This window comes from Schistocerca gregaria, chromosome X, assembly GCF_023897955.1.
Source record: "Schistocerca gregaria isolate iqSchGreg1 chromosome X, iqSchGreg1.2, whole genome shotgun sequence".
NCBI lineage: Eukaryota > Metazoa > Arthropoda > Insecta > Orthoptera > Acrididae > Schistocerca > Schistocerca gregaria.
Window position 1 is genome coordinate 342,438,803 of NC_064931.1, and position 21,022 is coordinate 342,459,824.

The 21,022-nt window shown below is 41.9% G+C and overlaps 1 protein-coding gene across 1 annotated transcript; it reads left to right on the plus strand.

Annotated features, from left to right (window-relative positions):
* Window positions 1-1,918: 1,918 nt before the first annotated feature.
* Window positions 1,919-20,157, plus strand: LOC126299168 (uncharacterized). The gene is made up of 2 exons (XM_049990929.1): window positions 1,919-2,080; window positions 19,417-20,157. Exons 1-2 carry the CDS (start codon window positions 1,976-1,978, stop codon window positions 19,960-19,962), a joined length of 651 nt encoding a protein of 216 aa, XP_049846886.1. The 5' UTR covers window positions 1,919-1,975; the 3' UTR covers window positions 19,963-20,157.
* Window positions 20,158-21,022: the final 865 nt, after the last annotated feature.

Below are 21,022 nucleotides of genomic sequence, written 5' to 3' on the forward strand. Positions count from 1 at the left end.
GTAACACATCCCTGAAGGAAATGACAAACAATACGCTTGTTCGACCGAGTCTTGAATATTGTTATTATTACTTTCAGCCATAATGGCTATGTTTGTAAACCGTGACTGTGGGAAAATTGTTTATTTCAAGTTTCTGCTACCAGTCACTTTTTATTTTATGCTTAATCTAACATAATGAAACGCGTTTCGAACATGTTTTGTTCATCTTCAAGCATTTGTGCATACATACATACATCTAGAAATGTTACTTAAAAATAAACAGTCTTAAATTATATTAATCTAGAATACTTTGTTTTTTTACTGTAGCTGCTGGTGTGGCATTTGGCGGGAAGGAGGGGGACAGTGTATATCTAGAAATCTAAGTCAGTTATGTCTTCTGCTGGTTTTCTTCTTTGTTGTTGACTATGTATATCACAGCCTGTGTCGGATGCAGATAGATTTGCATCAGTTATGTGTTAGGAAAATAGTTTGAAAGGCCTTTGTATGATAGTTGATCACTTACAGTTACATCCTCTTGCTGCTTCACTTGCATCACTGGTGTAATGGCGGAGCTGTTGATTGACAGTTCACTATTGCACACTATATTTTGTCACCGATTGACACTGCACAAATTGCTTCGATGTTATACACAGAACACAAGACGGCGGACTGTAGTATGTGAGTCTGTATCGATTATCGAGGTTTTGTGTCGATATTCTTGGTTCTAGTCATTGTTCATTTATCTTGGACCCTTACCATGTAGGAATAATAGAAGAGATAGAGAAGATCCAACAAAGAGCGGAGCGTTTCTTCACGGGTTCGTTACAAAGATGCTGAACGAACTTCAGTGGCAAACGTTACGGAGAGGTTTACTATTGAAATTTCGAGAGAGGACTTTCCTGGAAGAGTCGGACAACATTAATTCCTCCCGCATACATCTCGCGAAATGACCACGACGAGAAAATTCGAGAAATTAGAGCTTATAGACAGGCTCATCGACAGTCGTTCTTCCCTCACCCTATTCGGGAGTAGAAGAGGGAACGGAAGTTCAGTTAGTCGTAGCACAAGTACTCTCCGCCACACACCGTTACATGGCTTGCTCAGTATGATGTAGAGGCAGATATAGCTAGTCTCCTCAAGCCTAAAGAAATACAGACTACGTCCTTCTGAAATGGAACGACGTATTACAATTTTTGAATAATGTTGTAGCAATGCCCTGTCAAAAATCCTGCACAAAGTCATTTACACAACACACGCTCATCAATCTTCACAATGGCAACGACAATAAGCAGTAACGAGTACATTATTACTTACGTAAACGACTTTCCCTGTACCTCGTAAATCGTACCGTCTATGGACACAATATTGTGTAAGTTGGTATATTTTCTGTGTAATGAATTCGAAAATATACAGCCAGCAGCCAGCAAGTTCTTACTTTGTGGTTGTTGTGAAGTATTTCAACCGCAAGATAACACTGATATCTGAATCTTCGATTTTTTAAGACACATTTCAATGTACAGTTAATGTAATCACGATCATTTTATGTACATTTTTATGATATGACAATTGATATGTAACTTCTGTTACTTCTGCAACTACTTCGTTATATCTTTGGCTTGTTTGCATGGTTACCACAGTGTGCAGTAATCATCTAAGCCACACAGTCTCCATAATACTGCCAAAACTCTTTTGTTAATGAAACGTAGTCTGTCTTTCAGACTTTTATTCTTTAGCAGGTTTCGTCTGCTTGGCATACTCGCATCAGTGAAATAGATGAGTAAATTTTTTGCTTCCACTGCTTGATAAGACCGATGCCGTCTCGATCTTGGGAGCAGAGAAGGAAGACTAAGAAAAAAGTGCGTAACGTTGCGTGCGCTCTGGTGGCAGATTCTGTGTTTAGCGCACGAGGCGCTTGTGGCGTGCTGCGCGGTCCAGTGCCATACCGGACGTTGGTAGCCTCCGCTGCTGTCTCTGCTCTCCACTACGAGGGCCGGCAATGGCGGGCACGCTCCTTCTCCACGCTCAGATGCTGGTGTGGCTGTTGTTAGCACGGGGCGTCCGGCTCTTACCACTTGACAGTGACCTTCAAACAATGTCGGAGGTAAGAACATTTTACTATCCGTACTTCAAATTCTACATTACATCGTTATAAAAAATGAAACGCAGACATTGTTGCTTCCCATTGCTGCTGGAGCCCCGTATAAGCTAGGAATATTTGCAATTTAAATTTCTCCATTTTCAGTTACTGTAGTTGACTATTATCATAATTTTGAATATTTAGTAACCAATCAATGGTTCTGTTATATCTGCACCTGTCAAATATATTACAATAATTACTCACAATCATTCTATGTCTATGCCTCTACGACTCTTTCAATCTTTCCTTTAAACGAATAGTACAACACATACTAATTTTAACACTAGTGTCATTCGTTTTGTACAGCTACAATTAGTGACCTAAACCATATTCTTAAAATGTCTCATAATTTTAGAATTTTAGTTATGAGACCATGAACAGTGTGTGAATCGTATTAACTATGTCTTCTGCTTCTTTTGTACGTCAGTGCTGTGTGAGGAAAAGGCAGAATAGAGCTATATTGCTTGAATTACATTTTCCTAACACTGTATGATACCGTGGATATAGATCAACATTTTCTGTTGTCTTGCGACACTTCCAAGCATAGACTGCATTTTTACCACTTACATCCTCGTTACTTCTAGTGCCACTGGGATTTCCATCTGAAAGCTCGAGGCGGAGTACTATAAATTTCTTCGTTCCATATTTTTTATTAGCGATTTACCTGATAACAAGTAACATTTTAAGTCTTTACATTTTTTTAAGTTTGCTACAGATGTATGGTACTATATTTGCAGAAGCCTGACCGTCGGTCTGCAGCTTCAGTTTCATAGATATCAAATTCAAGCTGTAAGCTGCATCTTGCGCTACAGTACTGCCTATTTATTTCTTTGCTCTTCCAAATTTTCGGAACTTCACTTAACGTTGATGGCGCAGCAGTTAAGTGCGAGATCACCAATTAAAAATTTTGTGTTCGATTTTTGCTCGAGTCTAGATTTTTTTAATAGTTAACGTGGTTGTCGTACACAATAATTCCTTGTATGTTGGAAGAAAAAGCAAACGCGCAATGGCTCACGTTCGCCATTAAGGGATAGTTCGACTTCGGTGGAACGCAGTGGTATACCATCTGAAACACGACTGTGGTTAGTAAAGCACTGTGGTGTTCGAACCAGCTTTTATGTTCATGGCTGTTTTGTCTTAATTACTGTTGCCATACCTTGGGCAGCACTACGAGACCAGAAGATGAGCTGTACACCAACGTGTACGAAAATTGGGACTCCAGGGGTACAGTGACAAAGTAAATTTCTCACCACAGATTAGACAGGTGACAATATAAAAAAGAGTACGAATACAGATAGGTTAATGATCTCTGGCATCGAAAATTCAGGATGATACAGGCCATCATGCGATGTAACCAGAGCGTCCTAACGACTTGACAAGGTATCAAAGAGGGCCTAGATAAAGTCTAGGGGAATCTGTGACATATTAAAGCGGGTCCACACTGAGCGTGCCGTACTGGGTCGCGCTGCTGAACCGCGCGCACCACTGTAACAGAGAGGAGCGCGCCGTTCCAGTTGGAGCGCGCGCATGGTATGAAGATGGAGCGAGCCGAAGCCCCTTCTAAACTGAGCGCGCGCAAACGCGCCACGTCCTTTGATGTACCGACAACAGCCGGAAAACTGCGCAGTGCGGCACGACGCGGCCCAGCGCGGTTCGCCGTCCACTCAGAGCGCGCAGAGCCGCGCACAGCCGTTTTGCGCTGAATGACCAAACCTGGCATCCGCCTCGCTACGCCTAGACCAGTGTGGTCGTAGCATCTTACATCGCTCCAAGCAGCAACGCCTAGATAATTAGAAGTTCTCTCTGATTACACTGGTTGATCTCTGGTCGTGAAGTCAGACGATATCGGATTTTTTGTTTAATAATCGGTCATTACTTTACTTTTATTTGTGTCTAGAATCAAGTGCCAGCCTTTGCACCAGGTTCTAATCATCTGCATGCCTCTCTGCATTTCGTAACAATTTTCAACGATGTCACCTCACTGTATGCAGTTGTGTCGTCTGCAGACTACTCCATAGGGCTGCATGAATTCTCTGACAAGGTAAGTACGTTGCCTGACAAAACATACAGCACCCAGAAGACATGGTTAGATGACAGTATAACTTTGCACACATACGACCCATTTCCAGATATTTAAATGAAGGTAGAACGGACACCAGACTGCGTAAGAGTTGTTTGTGTTTAGTGTTGATACCGGACCTGGTAGGAAAAATAAGAGGAGTGAACATCGTCATATGCTAGTGATCATTGTGGAGAACACGGAGATGCCGATCACTTGTGTGAAATAGCGCTATTACCAGCTGACAGAGCTAGAAAAGGGGCACAAATTGGGTGAGTGGTCGAATCTTTCATCTAGATTTCCGAGGCATTCGGATGTGACAGTGACCCGATGTTAGGTTGCTTGGAACGCGAGGTCTGGCATACACATCGTCAAGTTTCCGATGGACCATATCTAACCACCAAAAGCGTATATCGCCGAATTGTGCACCAAACACATCGTAACCGCTTCACTTAGGCATCTTACATGTGCGAACAGCTAATAGACTACCAGCAATATTCCTTGTCACCCTGCAAAATTGGTCGGTGACTAGCTGCTTAAGGTTAGAGAATTAGGCCCTGGCTTCCGTTAACACACAATGCAAACTGCTGCGTTTGAAGTGGTGTCGTGACTGGCACGCATGGTCAGCTGATGAGTGGCATCGCATGGTGTTCAGCGATGAACTGCGATTCAGCACTACCCCGGATGACCATCGTCGGCGAGTATGGCGGCGACCTAAAAAGAGGTACCATTCGTCCCATGTTTTGGAGAGACACAGCGGAGTTCCGTCTGGCGTCGTGGTGTGAGAAGCCATCTAGTAGTGACTGACGGAAAGCTGACGGGACTGCGGTATGACATGCACGTCCTTTGTCCTCATGTGTTACCTCTTATATGACAGTAGCATGCTGCCATTTTTCAACAGGACAATGCTCGTTCACGCATTGCATTTCCAGAAAGCTGAAGTTGAGATACTTACGTAACTAGCAAGATCCACAATCTGCTCAAACAGAACATGTGTGGGCTGATGTCCCAGTCCCCGTGACAGTTTCTAGGATATCAAAGACCAGTTACAACAGTTGAGGGCCAGGTTGACTCACTGGTGGATGCAACAGCTTTAGGACATCCTTCCCAACTGGATCAGTGCATGCATCCTGTTCAGAGGGAATACGACGTCCTACTGATAAGTGGGCTCATAGTGCCAAATTCTTTTTAAATTTAACTCGATATTGTAATCAGTGAAATAACGTCATATATACTGTCAACCCGTGAAGTTTCAGTTCCTTTCCTCCTCTCCTTTCGAATGCTACAATTTTTTTGTCAGGCAGACTGTATCATTCGTTGCAAAAACAGGCAGAAATCTTGACCACACGAAAAAACGTTTTGTCTGTTTGATGGTTTGTGTGAGTACGATGTACACTGACAAACAGAAGCTAGAAATGCTACTATACGTTATGTAGACTGTAAGTTAGCAGAACAATAACTGCAATAATGTTTCTTATATTGCATGTAGGTACTTGAAGTGCAGTACTGTAGTACTTTTAAAAGAAATGTTGTAAACGGAAAAGGCAGTCGTTAATTAAAAACTGTATCACTATTACTTTTCTTTTGTTGTTATTCATTTGAAGGCGGTTGACTGAATAATCAGTATGCATTTTCTTTGTGTTTTCATTTGTTTGCTGTTAACACCAGGAAGTGGACAGGTTGCGTTAGCCCGGGTACTTATACGGTGTGCTTGTATAGGAGAGTAAAAGTCAAATTTTTGTTACGTTTCTGATAACGTCATACATACCGCGAATGACACGTACATTGTTTTTGAACAAGTACTGAGGAGGGGAAGTGGATTGCCAATGCGTTTAGAAAAGGCCTATTGCTATTTCCGTTTCTTAACCAACACCGATACAAGAGAGACATCCGCGCTTTTTAATGTCCCCCTGACAGACATACAACGTTTGCTCGATACATTTTTTATCTTGCTTATGGAAAAAAGATAATTTAGTGTGATCAAGATGGTGACATCGTTAAGAACTTGTTACGAACTACAGCGAGGCACGGAGATGATTAGCACCTTATCCAAAGGCAGGGTGAAACTCCACAGGTTGATAGGATATGTGATATCATTTCAATGATTACTAAATCGAGTCAAATTTACAAAAAATTTGCAGTATGAGCCCATTTACCAGTATGACGTTGTACCCCATCTGGCCTGGATGCATGTACGCTGATTCGGTTGGGTAGGGTAACATAAATCCGTTGTATCCTTTCCTAACCTAACCTAACCCACAACTATTGCAACAGGTCCTTGATGTCCTGGATAATGGCACAGGGACACCGTTGGTGTCCGAGCATGTGCGACACGTGTTTTGTCGAGAACAGATCTGGTGACCATGCTGGCACAGGAGTACTTCAGTATCATACTTCTGAAAAAAGGCATTATTTAGAGTTGTCAAGACGATGACATCGTTAAAGACAGATTACGAAAAGCTTCGAGGCCTGTGGCATGAATGGACGACCATTGTCGTGTTGAAAAATGGGACCACGATACTCTCGAGTGAGAGATAACACACGAGGGCACAGAATGCCCTTGACGTCCTGTTGTGCCGTCAGTGTTTCCTCAACCACTACCAGCTGTGGCTGACGCAAGGAGTAATACCACCGCTCTGCCTCTCCAAAACATCAGAAGAATGGCACTTCTCCCCAGGTCATCGCCACTCTCCTTGCGATGGTCATCGAAAATAATGCAGAACCGTGATCCATCGCTGAACACAGTGCGATGCCATTCATCAGCAGTCCATGCTTCCCGGCCACGGCACCAGTCCAAATCCGGGCCAATGTCAATCCAAATGGCTCACATATCTGGATATTGCACTGCTTGATCACCCGGCCAAATGGAGACCCTCAATGGGGCCCTTTCCAGACTCTGCCAGATGCTGATAACGCTATCTTATACGAGTGTTCGATTTCTCTGTGTCCTTCACAGTGTTCACTCAATATATGAAGCTGTTTACGCTTCTTATATACCCTAAAAAGCATGGTCACAACAGTAAACACGATCAACAGTAATGACCTCTGATGACCGTTCCACCAGTCACAGCGAATTGCTTCTCTAATCATTTACACACAGGGGTGTACAGGTACAAAGTTACATTGACATTCGACCATGTCTTATGGGTGCTGAACTTTCTTTGTCAGTCAGTGCACATTCTGGATATACACCCTCGGAATAACAACGTTAGGCACAGTGTGGAATGAACCACAGACTTTAAATGTCTCCAGATGTTAAAATCCAAACGTGTAGTGCATGCCCATCATTTCACTCGCTGAATTCATCGTTTTGTAATGTTGTAGTTAGTCTGAAAGTAACGCAAAAGTGTAAAAGGACATCAGTCAAAAGAATTCTGTTCAATAAATACACGAATGACCAACACATAGCACCCAACAGCAGATTCTCCTTGTATGCCGTTAACAGTGCTTTAGCCATACAGAAGCCAGATTGTGAATCGGCAGGAAACACCCTCACGAATGCCCTTAAACAGCTTTCTCAATACGGCTGCACAAACCAACTTAAATCCCACAAAGACACAAGTGTGTGATTTTCATTTGAAGAACAGAGAAGCCAGTGGCAAATTAAACATACTATGGTCAGATGTCGAGCTGGACCTCTGTGAGATCCCAAATTAAATTGGACTGGCACTTGATGCGTCTCTTACTTTCAAGAAGCACTGCATAAGCTGCAAGGCAAAAATTTCCATCAGGAACAATCTTCTACGTAAACTGGCCGGATCACAGTGGGATAGTCAACATGAAACTCTACGAATCTCTCCAGTGGCACTGTGCTATTCTGCGGCAGAGTATGCATGTCCTGCTTGGTATCATTAAACACGTGCAAAACAGGTGGACTAGCTCCCAATGACCTGTTGAATTATAACAGGTTGCTTGAAATCCACTCCAATCGAATGACTTTACCACCTTGGAGGAATAGCACCACTTCCTCTTCAAAGAGAAATGGCTGCGAATGAGGAAAGAAAGAAAATGGAACAGGAGAGAATGCATCCTATGTATTGGCACGAACCGCTCGCGCAACGACTGAAGTCTAGGGGGAATTTCCTTAGAATAACTGCTGAAAAAGCTAGTTTGCATCTATGGAGAGCTACTGCTTACCTTCCTCTGGCTCGGAAAGAGTTTCAGAAACTCTGCCTTCTGGCTATGATGAGAAATGGAAGACTTGAAAGTCCCTGAACAGACTAAGATCTGGAGTTGGCAAATCAAATGTTAGTCTGGCAAGATGAGGCAAGATGGGAATGATATTCAGTGCGACTGTTGAGAAGACCAGACTAATCATCATACGCTTCAATGCCGATCGCATTCGGCCTCCTGCACAGAAGATGGACTTGATTAAGGAACAGAAAATGCATTGGAAATAGTCAAGTTTTCGTCAAATGTTACACAGTCATAACTGTATATAGTCTTAAATGTATCTCTGGTACGAGAATAAAAATAAAATAAAATACACAAAACATAACAAAAGACAATCAGGAAAATTAAAAGTTAATATCAGGACCATATGTAAAGAAGCAAATAAGTAGAAATACACATCTGAGGTGGGCTACTTACCTTATGGTCACTAAAGGTACTTCCTTTCGTAAGTCACTAACCAAGGAGTTTCGGATCCATGTTCATATGCATTTCTTGTGACGTTTTGCGCCAGGTACACATTACTAAATTTACGCGCACCAGTTTATAAATGCCCTGTATAAGTTAAGGGATCGTGTAGATCTACAGAAAAATATTGAGTCATGGTGACCATGAACAAACTACACTATACCGGCACTTAACAGAAAGACGTAACACAAATAGTATGTAATGTAAATATAATTGAAGCTCTTGCTGGCTGATGCCTGTACAGACATTTCACGGCTACGAAGTTTCCAGGAGGGAGAAAATATTGAAAGGCTGTGACAAATGGTATGTAATGTAAATATAAATGAAACTCTTGCTGGCTGATCCCTGTACAGACATTTCACGGCTATGAAATTTCCAGGAGGGAGAAAATATTGAAAGGCTGTGTATCCTCTGTGTGCCCAGCGATCCACGGAGCGGCCTGGGAAATCTGATGACTTGCCCATCTAGGAAGTGAGGCAGTGGTCTGGTCGTCGCTGAATAGCGTTTTAGCATCGAGAGTGAGTCTCCCTGCATGATATGTTACCTTAAAACGTAACCCAATTTTGATGCTCAGTTTAAAACAAACAGAGTGACTTTACACATAGTCATCCAGAGACCACGGGCGGTTTTCCGGTGTACATTTTATCCGTATCACTGTGTCACGTGCCACAACGTTGCTGAGACACGTAATGGTGTACATATTATAAGTGCAGCAATTTAGTTCGTTGACATAGACATTGGAGTGCTAGAGCATGCCACATTTTCTGTAATATCTCTCACATCCGATTTACATATTTCAAGAGACAGGTCCCATGATGGTTGCAGCATCGCGATTTAACACATGCACTGCCGATGTCAACTCGGTTTCCTCTATCCAAATACGGCAGTCGAGCCTTACAGTGCCCTATGATATGGAAAACGCACAGTAGATTTGTATGCAACGTTTACCTCTGTAAGACAGCGGTATGCCGCATTCAACACTATTCTGCAGATCTTTGTGTTATATGTATCACAGTTCGTTTCAACAGTTTTCATCTCTTACAGCACAGCCCTCCAGGAAGCTACAGCGCAGTTTGTCTTACCTATTATAGCATATAAACTTTTCACTGTTTCCTGACTGACAGGTAGCTGTAATAATAACGCTACAATTTATGAGATTCAGTGTCCAACACTAGTTCACGCGTATGTTTTTCCTGACTTCGAACATTTTTACGTCAGGTAATGATCATATGTATATTAAGAAGCAAAGCTACTGTACGAATCAGATTTACCCTCAACTCTAGGTAAATGGCAGGGAGAGCGTGTTACGGAAGGGCATACCACCTCCTATAGAAACGTGCGTAATAAAGCTCTGTGCATCTGAAACGAACATGCGAGCTAATGACTGCTTTACTTTTAACAAACTAAGTGCAACAGTGTAGTTGCAGTGTGACCTGGGCAGCTGTAGCCATCTCCGCTAATGCTAGCTGCAGATTCTCCTAGTAGTGACTTCGTGCCGGGCAATCAATCCCACAACCTTTTTTGGACACATCCGCGAGATTACACTTCAGAACTGCGGGGGCAGGACCCAAGCCTTCCGTGTTCAGAAAAATAGGACCCATGTCTCCCGTGCCCTTAGTACCTGGGCACAGGACCGAAGCCCCTCACGGCCAGAGAAGGAATCCAATCCTACCATTCAAAGGATGTAGTAACATATGTATTTCTAGTCGAAGCTGTACAACATATTTCTGTGATAAGTATTTAGGAAAAGCGATTTTAATTGTCCCGATATTGCTTAAATATGAATTAGTGGTTTTTGTACCAGTTGTACCAGTTCGTTTAGTGTTTCCAGGGTGCACCACGAGTAGGTTGTCTCGGGTTTCACTTTACAGGAAATTAGTTTCACATACTCAAGTACTGCATCTTGAAATTTTTCTCTCTTTGAAGTTCGCCACTTGCTGCTTCATCAATTTTAAATCCAAACTGGACTTTTTTCGAGGAACTGATTTCAATTTGTGTCTACTTGCATTTGTTTCAATCTCTGAAGAAATCTGTAGATACACTATGTGATCAAAGTATCCGGACACCTGGCTGAAAATGACTTACAAGTTCGTGGCGCCCTCCATCGGTAATGCTGGAATACAGCAAGGTGTTGACCCACCCTTAGCCTTGATGACAGCTTCCACTCTCGCAGGTATACGTTCAATCAGGTGCTGAAAGGTTCCTTGGGGAAAACAGCCCATTTTTCACCGATGTCTGCACTGAGGAGAGGTATCGATGTCGCTCGCTGAGGCCTGACACGAAGTCGGCGTTCCAAAACATCCCAGAGGTGTTCTATAGGATTCAGGTCGGGACTCTGAGCTGGACAGTCCATTGCAGAGATATTATTGATGTGTAACAACTCCGCCACAGGCCGTTTATTATGAACAGGTGCTCGATAGTGTTGAAAGCTGCAATCGCCATCCCCGAATTTCTCTTCAACAGTGGGAAGCAAGAAGATGCTTAAAACATCATTGTAGGCCTGTGATGTGATAGTGACACACAAAACAACAAGGGGTGGAAGCCCCCTCCATGACAAACACGACCACACCATAACACCACCGCCTCCAGATTTTACTGTTGGCACTACACACGCCGGCAGATGACAGTCACCGGGAATTCGCCATACCCACTCCCTGACATCGTATCGCCACATTGTGTACCGTGATTCGCCACTCCACACAACGTTTTTCCACTGTTCAATCGTCCAATGTTTTCGCTCCTTGCACAAAGCGAGCGTTTCGCATTTACCGGCATGATATGTGGCTTTTGAGCAGCCGCTCGACCATGAAATCCAAGTTTTCTACCTCCCGCCTAAGTATCATAGCACTTGCAGTGGATGCTGATGCAGTTTGGAATTCCTGTGTGATGGTCTGGATAACTGTCTGCGTATTACACATTACTACCCTCTTCAACTGTCGGCGGTGTCTGTCAGTCGACAGACGAGGTCGGCCTGTACGCTTTTGTGCTCTACGTGTCCCTTCACGTTTCCACTTCACTATCACATCGGAAACAGTGGACCTATGGATGTTTAGGAGTGTGGAAATCTCGCGTACAGACGCATAACGTAAGTGACATGTAATGACCTGACTACATTCGAAGTCCATGAGTTCGGCTGAGCGCCCCATTCTGCTCTCTCAAGATGTCTAATGACTACTGAGGTCGCTGATATGGAGTGAACAGAAGTCGAGGTATGTTTTCCCGTGTAGTAAAAAGCCATTAGTTTCTTGACATAAATTTTCACTCGATATTGTACCTAGTCTGTCTCCGTTACTAGCCGTAAAGACGTAGGAATATAAAACATCCTGAATCTACATCTAACACTGTTGGTGACGTGGTGTTGTAAAGTGTAAGAAAGCAATGCCCTTCTGTGTACATCTACACCTACATCTTCACAAATACTTATCAAGCCACTATGCACCCCATGGTGACGGCACATTTTTCCATTATTATAAGCTTTCATTCCATTTGTATACTGAGCGAGAAAGAAATGATTTTGTATATTCCTCATTAGGCGCCCCAATATCTCTTACCTTTTCTCATGATCCACACGCGAGATATGTTGAGTAAGTAAAGTAAAAGTTGCTCGGAATATATTTATAAGACTGGCGCAAAATTGATCTTTGTCAGTGAATATGAGAACTGCCCACCATAGAAGATGCTGGAAACCGTGATTAAAATGCACCATTCACTTGCTATTATATGTCTGCACATGCGCATCTCCCATATGCTTTGTCCAGGGTGCTACATTGTGTCATTACGTTTGAATGAATGAGAGGAACAGACGTGTTTAGTGACTAGTTTTTTGCAACATGTGCTCAGTGAGAAGGGGGAGGGGGTGCATCAGCAGAGTCAGTGCAGTCTCCCACCCACCTCGATCGCCTGGTCTCTCTCCCAGTGATGTTTACCTGTAGGGTAAACTGAAGGGTCTGGTGTACTCAGATAATTGTTACACACGGGAAGTGCTACAGCAGAACAGTGAAGTCGGTACTACTGCTGCCCCTGGGGCAGCTATTACGCGTTTCTCACATTTCGATAAAAAGAGCACAGCGCTACACCGGCGTCAACAAAGCCCATTTCCAGCATTTTCTGTAACTTTCATTATCGAGGGTTTATTCCGCCTCAGACTTATAGCAAATATTTTCCATGTTAGTTTTAATTTGCCCATGCTTTTCGTTGAAGGCAGCCTAACTGTAGTACAATCATTTTCGAACACGGCTTCTATAAATTTACCCATCAAAGTTTCACGAGAACTCCGTCGTATTCCTTATAAGAATACCCATTTCAATTCCCCGAGCATTCTGTTTTTACTTTAGTATGGGCTGTTCCGACCTGTTGCAAATTCTAGCAGTGCCTCCGTGACATCGTCCGTTGTCTGTTGTCACCCCTACTTTATAAGCACTCCAAACACTAGAACAACGTTTTAGAAATGGCCATACCAGCTTCTTGCACGCAATTCCATCTACAGACACACCACACTTTCAGAGTATCCTCACAACAATCTAAGTCCACCATTCGTCTTCCCTAGCACTGCTTTTACGTGATCTTCCCATTTCATACCCATTCATAGAACTACCACTTAATACGTAAACGAATCAGATGCTATCGGGTTCTCTCGTTTTGTTATAGGCATCATCTTACATTAATCCTCATTTAAGGAAATCTGTCATTCATTACACCCAGCACAATTTTTTTCCAAGTCCTTTTACATTCCTTACGATCGTCTAACGACAATACTATCATGTACTCTACTGCATTGTCAGCAAAGGATCTATGATACTGGTGATACTCTCTAATAAATCATTTATGTCTGTTGAAAACGTTAGAGGTTCATTAACACGCTTTCTTAAGGCACAGCCGATGTTACTTTCGTTCGTGTGGAACATTTTCATTCACTCGTCACCGATTGCTATGGAAGCTTTCGTGCCGTTGTAACTCTTACTACGAACAACGTAGATAGTTTTAAATCTTCCGAACATTAAAAACGGCCTCCTAAAAATTTATTCCACTTCATTTTCTTATCACATCTTTGTGATACCATGCGACTATACTGTGTTAGACACGTAAGAGGGGATTGCGTATTTATACACCCACTTTCATTTATTTACTATAACGTTCGTGACAAAAGTGTTGGTTACATATAATTTAGCGTTTGTACGCTGCAGCTAGGTGAATTGGTGGAGTGGCTACGACAATCATATATGTTATTTTAAGTCTAACAATGCTTTATTTTGGCTCCACAGTAGCGATGCTGAGAAATTCAGTAATACTGCTCTTTCAAAGGTTCGCCTTCGCAATGAACATTAACAGCACAGTGTGTGCTCTTCTAACTCTATCGAATTTTTTTGAATTAATTTCGTCATCACCAGAAGTGGCAGTGTTAATTTTCCTGTGTGATGTGCCTCATCCTGAGTGCCGACCTGCATCTCAGGCCTAACTTTGCCCGATATCCTGTGGCGAATGAACTGTGCCTGAAGATACTTTTCAGCATTCACTATAGTGGTTGTCACCGGTTTTGTCCAACGTTTTTTTTTTTTTTTTTTTTTTTTTTTGTTTTTTTTTTTGTCTACTGACTGGTTTGATGCGGCCCGCCACGAATTCCTTTCCTGTGCTAACCTCTTCATCTCAGAGTAGCACTTGCAACCTACGTCCTCAATTATTTGCTTGACGTATTCCAATCTCTGTCTTCCTCTACATTTTTTGCCCTCTACAGCTCCCTCTAGTACGTTGGAAGTCATTCCCTCATGTCTTAGCAGATGTCCTATTATCCTGTCCCTTCTCCTTATCAGTGTTTTCCACATATTCCTTTCCTCTCCGATTCTGCGTAGAACCTCCTCATTCCTTACCTTATCAGTCCACCTAATTTTCAACATTCGTCTATAGCACCACATCTCAAATGCTTCGATTCTCTTCTGTTCCGGTTTTCCCACAGTCCATGTTTCACTACCATAGAATGCTGTACTCCAGACGTACATCCTCAGAAATTTCTTACTCAAATTAAGGCCGGTATTTGATATTAGTAGACTTCTCTTGGCCAGAAATGCCTTTTTTGCCATAGCGAGTCTGCTCTTGATGTCCTCCGTGCTCCGTCCGTCATTGGTTATTTTACTGCCTAGGTAGCAGAATTCCTTAACTTCACTGACTTCGTGACCATCAATCCTGATGTTAAGTTTCTCGCTGTTCTCTTTTCTACTACTTCTCATTACCTTCGTCTTTTTCCGATTTACTCTCAAACCATACTGTGTACTCATTAGACTGTTCATTCCGTTCAGCAGATCATTTAATTCTTCTTCACTTTCACTCAGGATAGTAATGTCATCAGCGAATCGTATCATTGATATCCTTTCACCTTGTATTTTAATTCCACTCCTGAACCTTTCTTTTATTTCCATCATTGCTTCCTTGATGTACAGATTGAAGAGTAGGGGCGAAAGGCTACAGCCCTGTCTTACACCCTTCTTAATACGAGCACTTCGTTCTTGATCGTCCACTCTTATTATTCCCTCTTGGTTGTTGTACATATTGTATATGACCCGTCTCTCCCTATAGCTTACCCCTACTTTTTTCAGAATCTCGAACAGCTTGCATCATTTTATATTGTCGAACGCTTTTTCCAGGTCGACAAATCCTATGAACGTGTCTTGATTTTTCTTTAGCCTTACTTCCATTATTAGCCGTAACGTCAGAATTGCCTCTCTCGTGCCTTTACTTTTCTTAAAGCCAAACTGATCGTCACCTAGAACATTCTCAATTTTCTTTTCCATTCTTCTGTATATTATTCTTGTAAGCAGCTTCGATGCATGAGCTGTTAAGCTGATTGTGCGATAATTCTCGCACTTGTCAGCTCTTGCCGTCTTCGGAATTGTGTGGATGACGCTTTTCCGAAAGTCAGGTAGTATGTCGCTAGACTCATATATTCTACACACCAACGTGAATAGTCGTTTTGTTGCCACTTCCCCTAATGATTTTAGAAATTCTGATGGAATGTTATCTATCCCTTCTGCCTTATTTGACCGTAAGTCCTCCAAAGCTCTTTTAAATTCCGATTCTAATACTGAATCCCCTATCTCTTCTAAACCGTCTCCTGTTTCCTCTTCTATCACATCAGACAAATCTTCACCGTCATAGAGGCTTTCAATGTATTCTTTCCACCTATCTGCTCTCTCCTCTGCATTTAACAGTGGAATTCCCGTTGCACTCTTAATGTTACCACCGTTGCTTTTAATGTCACCAAAGGTTGTTTTGACTTTCCTGTATGCTGAGTCTGTCCTTCCGACAATCACATCTTTTTCGATGTCTTCACATTTTTCCTGCAGCCATTTCGTCTTAGCTTCGCTGCACTTCCTATTTATTTCATTTCTCAGCGACTTGTACTTCTGTATTTCTGATTTTCTCGGAACATGTTTGCACTTCCTCCTTTCATCAATAAACTAAAGTATTTCTTCTGTTACCCATGGTTTCTTCGCAGCTACCTTCTTTGTACCTATGTTTTCCTTTCCAACATCTGTGATGGCCCTTTTTAGAGATGTCCATTCCTCTTCAACTGTGCTCCCTACTGCGCTATTCCTTATTGCTGTGTCTACAGCGTTAGAGAACTTCAAACGTATCTCGTCATTCCTTATAATTTCCGTATCCCACTTCTTTGCGTATTGATTCTTCCTGACTAATGTCTTGAACTTCAGCCTACTCTTCATCACTACTATATTGTGATCTGAGTCTATATCTGCTCCTCGGTACGCCTTAAATCCAGTATCTGATTTCGGAATCTCTGTCTGACCATGATGTAATCTAATTGAAATCTTCCCGTATCTCCCGGCCTTTTCCAAGTATGCCTCCTCCTCTTGTGATTCTTGAACAGGGTATTCGCTATTACTAGCTGAAACTTGTTACAGAACTCAATTAGTCTTTCTCCTCTTTCATTCCTTGTACCAAGCCCATATTCTCCTGTAACCTTTTCTTCTACGCCTTCCCCTACAACTGCATTCCAGTCGCCCATGACTATTAGATTTTCGTCCCCCTTTACATACTGCATTACCCTTTCAATATCCTCATACACCTTCTCTATGTGTTCATCTTCAGCTTGCGACGTCGGCATGTATACCTGAACTATCGTTGTCGGTGTTGGTCAGCTGTCGATTCTGATTAGAACAACCCGGTCACTGAACTGTTCATAGTAACACACCCTCTGCCCTACCTTCCTATTCATAACGAATCCTACACCTGTTATACCATTTTCTGCTGCTGTTGATATTACCCGATACTCATCTGACCAGAAATCCTTGTCTTCCTTCCACTTCACTTCACTGACCCCTACTATATCTAGATTGAGCCTTTGCATTTCCCTTTTCAGATTTTCTAGTTTCCCTACCACGTTCAAGCTTCTGACATTCCACTCCCCGACTCGTAGAACATTATCGTTTCGTTGATTATTCAATCTTCTTCTCATGGTAACCTCCCCCTTGGCAGTCCCCTCCCGGAGATCCGAATGGGGGACTATTCCGGAATCTTTTGCCAATGGAGAGATCATCATGACACTTCTTCAACTACAGGCCACATGTCCTGTGGATACACGTTACGTGTCTTTAAGGCAGTGGTTTCCATTGCCTTCTGCATCCTCATGTCGTTGATCATTGCTGATTCTTCCGCCTTTAAGGGAAATTTCCCACCCCTAGCACAAGAGAGTGCCCTGAACCTCTATCCGCTCCTCCGCTCTCTTTGACAAGGCCGTTGGCAGAATGAGGCTGACTTCTTGTGCCGGAAGTCTTCGGCCGCCAATGCTGATTATTTATCAATAATTTAGACATTGGCGGGGATCGAACCCGGGACTGAAGACGTTTTGATTATGAATCAAAGACGCTACCCCTAGACCACGCTCTACATAGGGCATAATGTGTTCTACCTGTAATCTATCCCGGAATCCAAACCCAGAACCATTTGCAGGCTGCCTGTCCAGCGGCTTCCAGGGGCAGCAAAAATTTGATTTTCAGTACTTCGAGTAATAACTGACCGAATTTAAAAATTCTAAAATGCTATATAATCTACTCAAGAAAAGGTATAACCTTATGTAAAAAGTTTAACACAACGGGGCAAGTACTACTGTTATAAACTGTGTGTTTGTTTTCAAGCAGTGTAACAGATGGCGCGCAAATACCCTGATTTTATTCATTCAGTATTTGAGAATGAAAGCACTTAGCGACTCCCAACAAATTTTACACACAATTTCAAACTTTCGATGTTTCTAGAATTAAACTTCTGCATCAGATAAGACGATTTAATTCATTAGGTCTCTACTACTAACTGTATTCGCAGCACGGTTTGGAGACGGTATCCATGTACCTGCAAAGTTATCTCATTCTACGACTCGTGGGTCAGGAGATATGACGTCATAAACATTTAGATGCGTGAAAGACCAACTTTTGTTTAAGATGACACAGAGTAAAACTTCAACATCAGGCATCATGTTTTAATTTATTACTTCTAAATCTATTCACAATACACTTTACAGACAGTGTCTATACATATCACTGAATGTACCTACAAAATTATATCATTGTAAGACATATAGTTCAAGAGACAGGACGTCGTTAAAACTGAGATGCGTGAAATCATAATGAGAGCACTTATGAGTAATTTCCAAGAAATTTTAAGCACAATTCCAAATCTTTCTTAAACCTTTCCTCTCTTACCTGCTTAAAGTGAATTATTTAACGCATTAACGCATTTGTAAAGTATTTATACGTTTGAAGCTGTTTTACACTATAAGGGAGCTCGATTCTTCAACATTCGCAGCACCAAGTGGGGAGGGAGGGGTACTTTGTGCCTACCTATAAAAAATATCGTAATCTAGTTTGGTAATTTACTTTTTAAAATTCTGATAAATATATTAATTATTTTAATGATTTCTTATATCAGATTCTGTAACTGTTTAAATTTCCCAGTAAAACTTAACTCAATAATTTAAGTCTGAGTATTGACTATGACTTTTCACAACAAATTTCATATTCGTACTTTCAGGTTCATGACCCTTCATACACATCTATCTAACTTTAAAAAGGATGTTGTGAATGAAAACCAGAGAGAATTGATGAAATTTGTATATTTTTAAATTGTTTGTGTTGGACATAAAGTAACCCTCCTCTCCGTGTAAACTTTACGGAAAATGCGTCAGTGTTGCAAAGATGGCGCTAAAAGATATTTCAGGTTCTGTACCCTACTTATACTTCAATCCTATCTAAAAAGTATTTTGTTAATAAAAATTAAACACATTTATCAAAATTTGTTTAAATTTCTCTTTTAGTTTTTTGTGGTGGGCACGAAGCACGAAGTACCCCCCCCCCCCCCCCCCTCTTCATGGTATTACACGTTATGGAATATTCGTTGGTATTGCTAGGGTTAAGCAATCGGAAATTTACTGATCTAATCTAGGATCTTAAAAAGTGTATTTTATACGATTTCATTTTTCCCTTAGGTAAGCATTGGAAAAATCGCATGTGGCAGTGATTCTATGGAATGAGCGTCAGTTATGAAATAGAAACATGTGTATAACAGTAAGTGCATGTGCATATATACTGAACCGCTTTTGCAGATGGCTTCCGCCGGCACGGACGACGCTGAGCTACCGTCGGCAACAGAGCGACCCACCATCTCTATCTCCGCAGTCGACCTGTACGCAGAGGACTACGGAACCGGCGCAAATCGACATCCGTTTCTCTTCCACTTGTTGCAGCCTAGCAAGCCTATCAACACGGAAACTTCAGTTCAGGAGCTTATAGAGCGCCTGAAGAAGACTGCAATTGTCAACCTTAATCTACGAAAAGTGTCTAACGAGTCTGCTGAGGAAACGTCCTGCGGGAATGACTCTTCTACTTGTCAATTCATGGAAACCGTCAAACGGAGAGTGCCAGAAATCTCTGAAACGCCGGTAAAACCTCTTTCAGCGTTCACCATATGCGCTATAATAGTTTCAGTTTTAATAATTGTGGTGGCTGCGGTATGGTATGCCGGTAAACATTATATGGTCCGATACTGGAATACTATGCAGTTACTCTTGCACGGTGAGACCATAGAGGTCGTCGAACGACGCCAAAATAATCACGAAATGATATCCAGGCCAATCAATTTATCATGTTAAACATTTGGCGTAAAGTATTTCTTCCAATTAAGTGGTGTAACTTCATGAATATTCATTGATTTTATGAGTTTAAATATGATTTAATTGTAATGACAGCATTCTACAGTGTAACCAATATTAATTAAGGTAAGGATAAATGATGTATACCGATGTTTTGGATAAATTTAGCTATTAATAAAGAATACAAGTAACGCTGAGTTCTTGTTTTCACGCTCACTTGTATACAGCACTTACCACATACGATACTGCATTTTTTTTTTTTTTACGTTCTCTTATATCACTAGAAGCAAGACACAATGACTATTCTTCTTTGTTTTCTAGACCGCCACGTCAGGGTGATCTAATGATCAGTATTTTCCCATTGATGATGGACTTCCTTTCGGCTCGGAGAGTTCATTCGTATCAGCATCGACACAGTACATTTTTACATGAATTGCCTTCGAACATAATTTTAAGATTTACTTGAGTGTAAATGGCATTAAAATGTTCCAGTTGTTTCCCGTTCTGTTTACAAATCTTTCCAGGAATCGTATTCGGTATTTCAGCTGCCAGATCCCTGGCCATTTTCAAGAGAAACTAAAAGCACGAGTTAAGCCAATGAGATTCAGACAAACGGTGACAGGATAGGGCATGCACATTATACGAGGGTTGGAACTCTAATAGTGGCAACTATTTATTTACAGTTCGTACAAAATAGATACGTGTTTAAAAGTTTTACTGGCCTTCAAAGTAGTCACCAGCATTATGTATCACCCGTTGCCAGCTCTGTGGAAGTCGTAGGATACTCTTAGCAGTGCCAGTTGTGTTGACACCTCGAGCGCCACGGTCTATTGCCCGATGAATTTGTAGCAATTCTGAAGCGAATGCCGTGAATTGTTTCCTTCAGTTTAGAAACCGAGTTGAACTCACGAGGCCTTAAGGCATGGGAGTGCAGTAGGTGGTATAGCACTTAGCCGCCCCATCAGTCAAACAAATCACTAACAGCTTGCACTGTACGTGCCTGAGCATTGTCCTGCAAAATGATGGTCAGATCCTGCAGAAAGTGTCATCACTTCTGTCT

Bases quoted from the DNA above. Each gene is read 5' to 3' on its own strand.
- LOC126299168 (XM_049990929.1), top strand. From the start codon at position 1,976: ATGGCGGGCACGCTCCTTCTCCACGCTCAGATGCTGGTGTGGCTGTTG. The intron at 2,081-19,416 runs GTAAGAACATTT...CCGCTTTTGCAG, and splicing joins ACCTTCAAACAATGTCGGAG to ATGGCTTCCGCCGGCACGGA.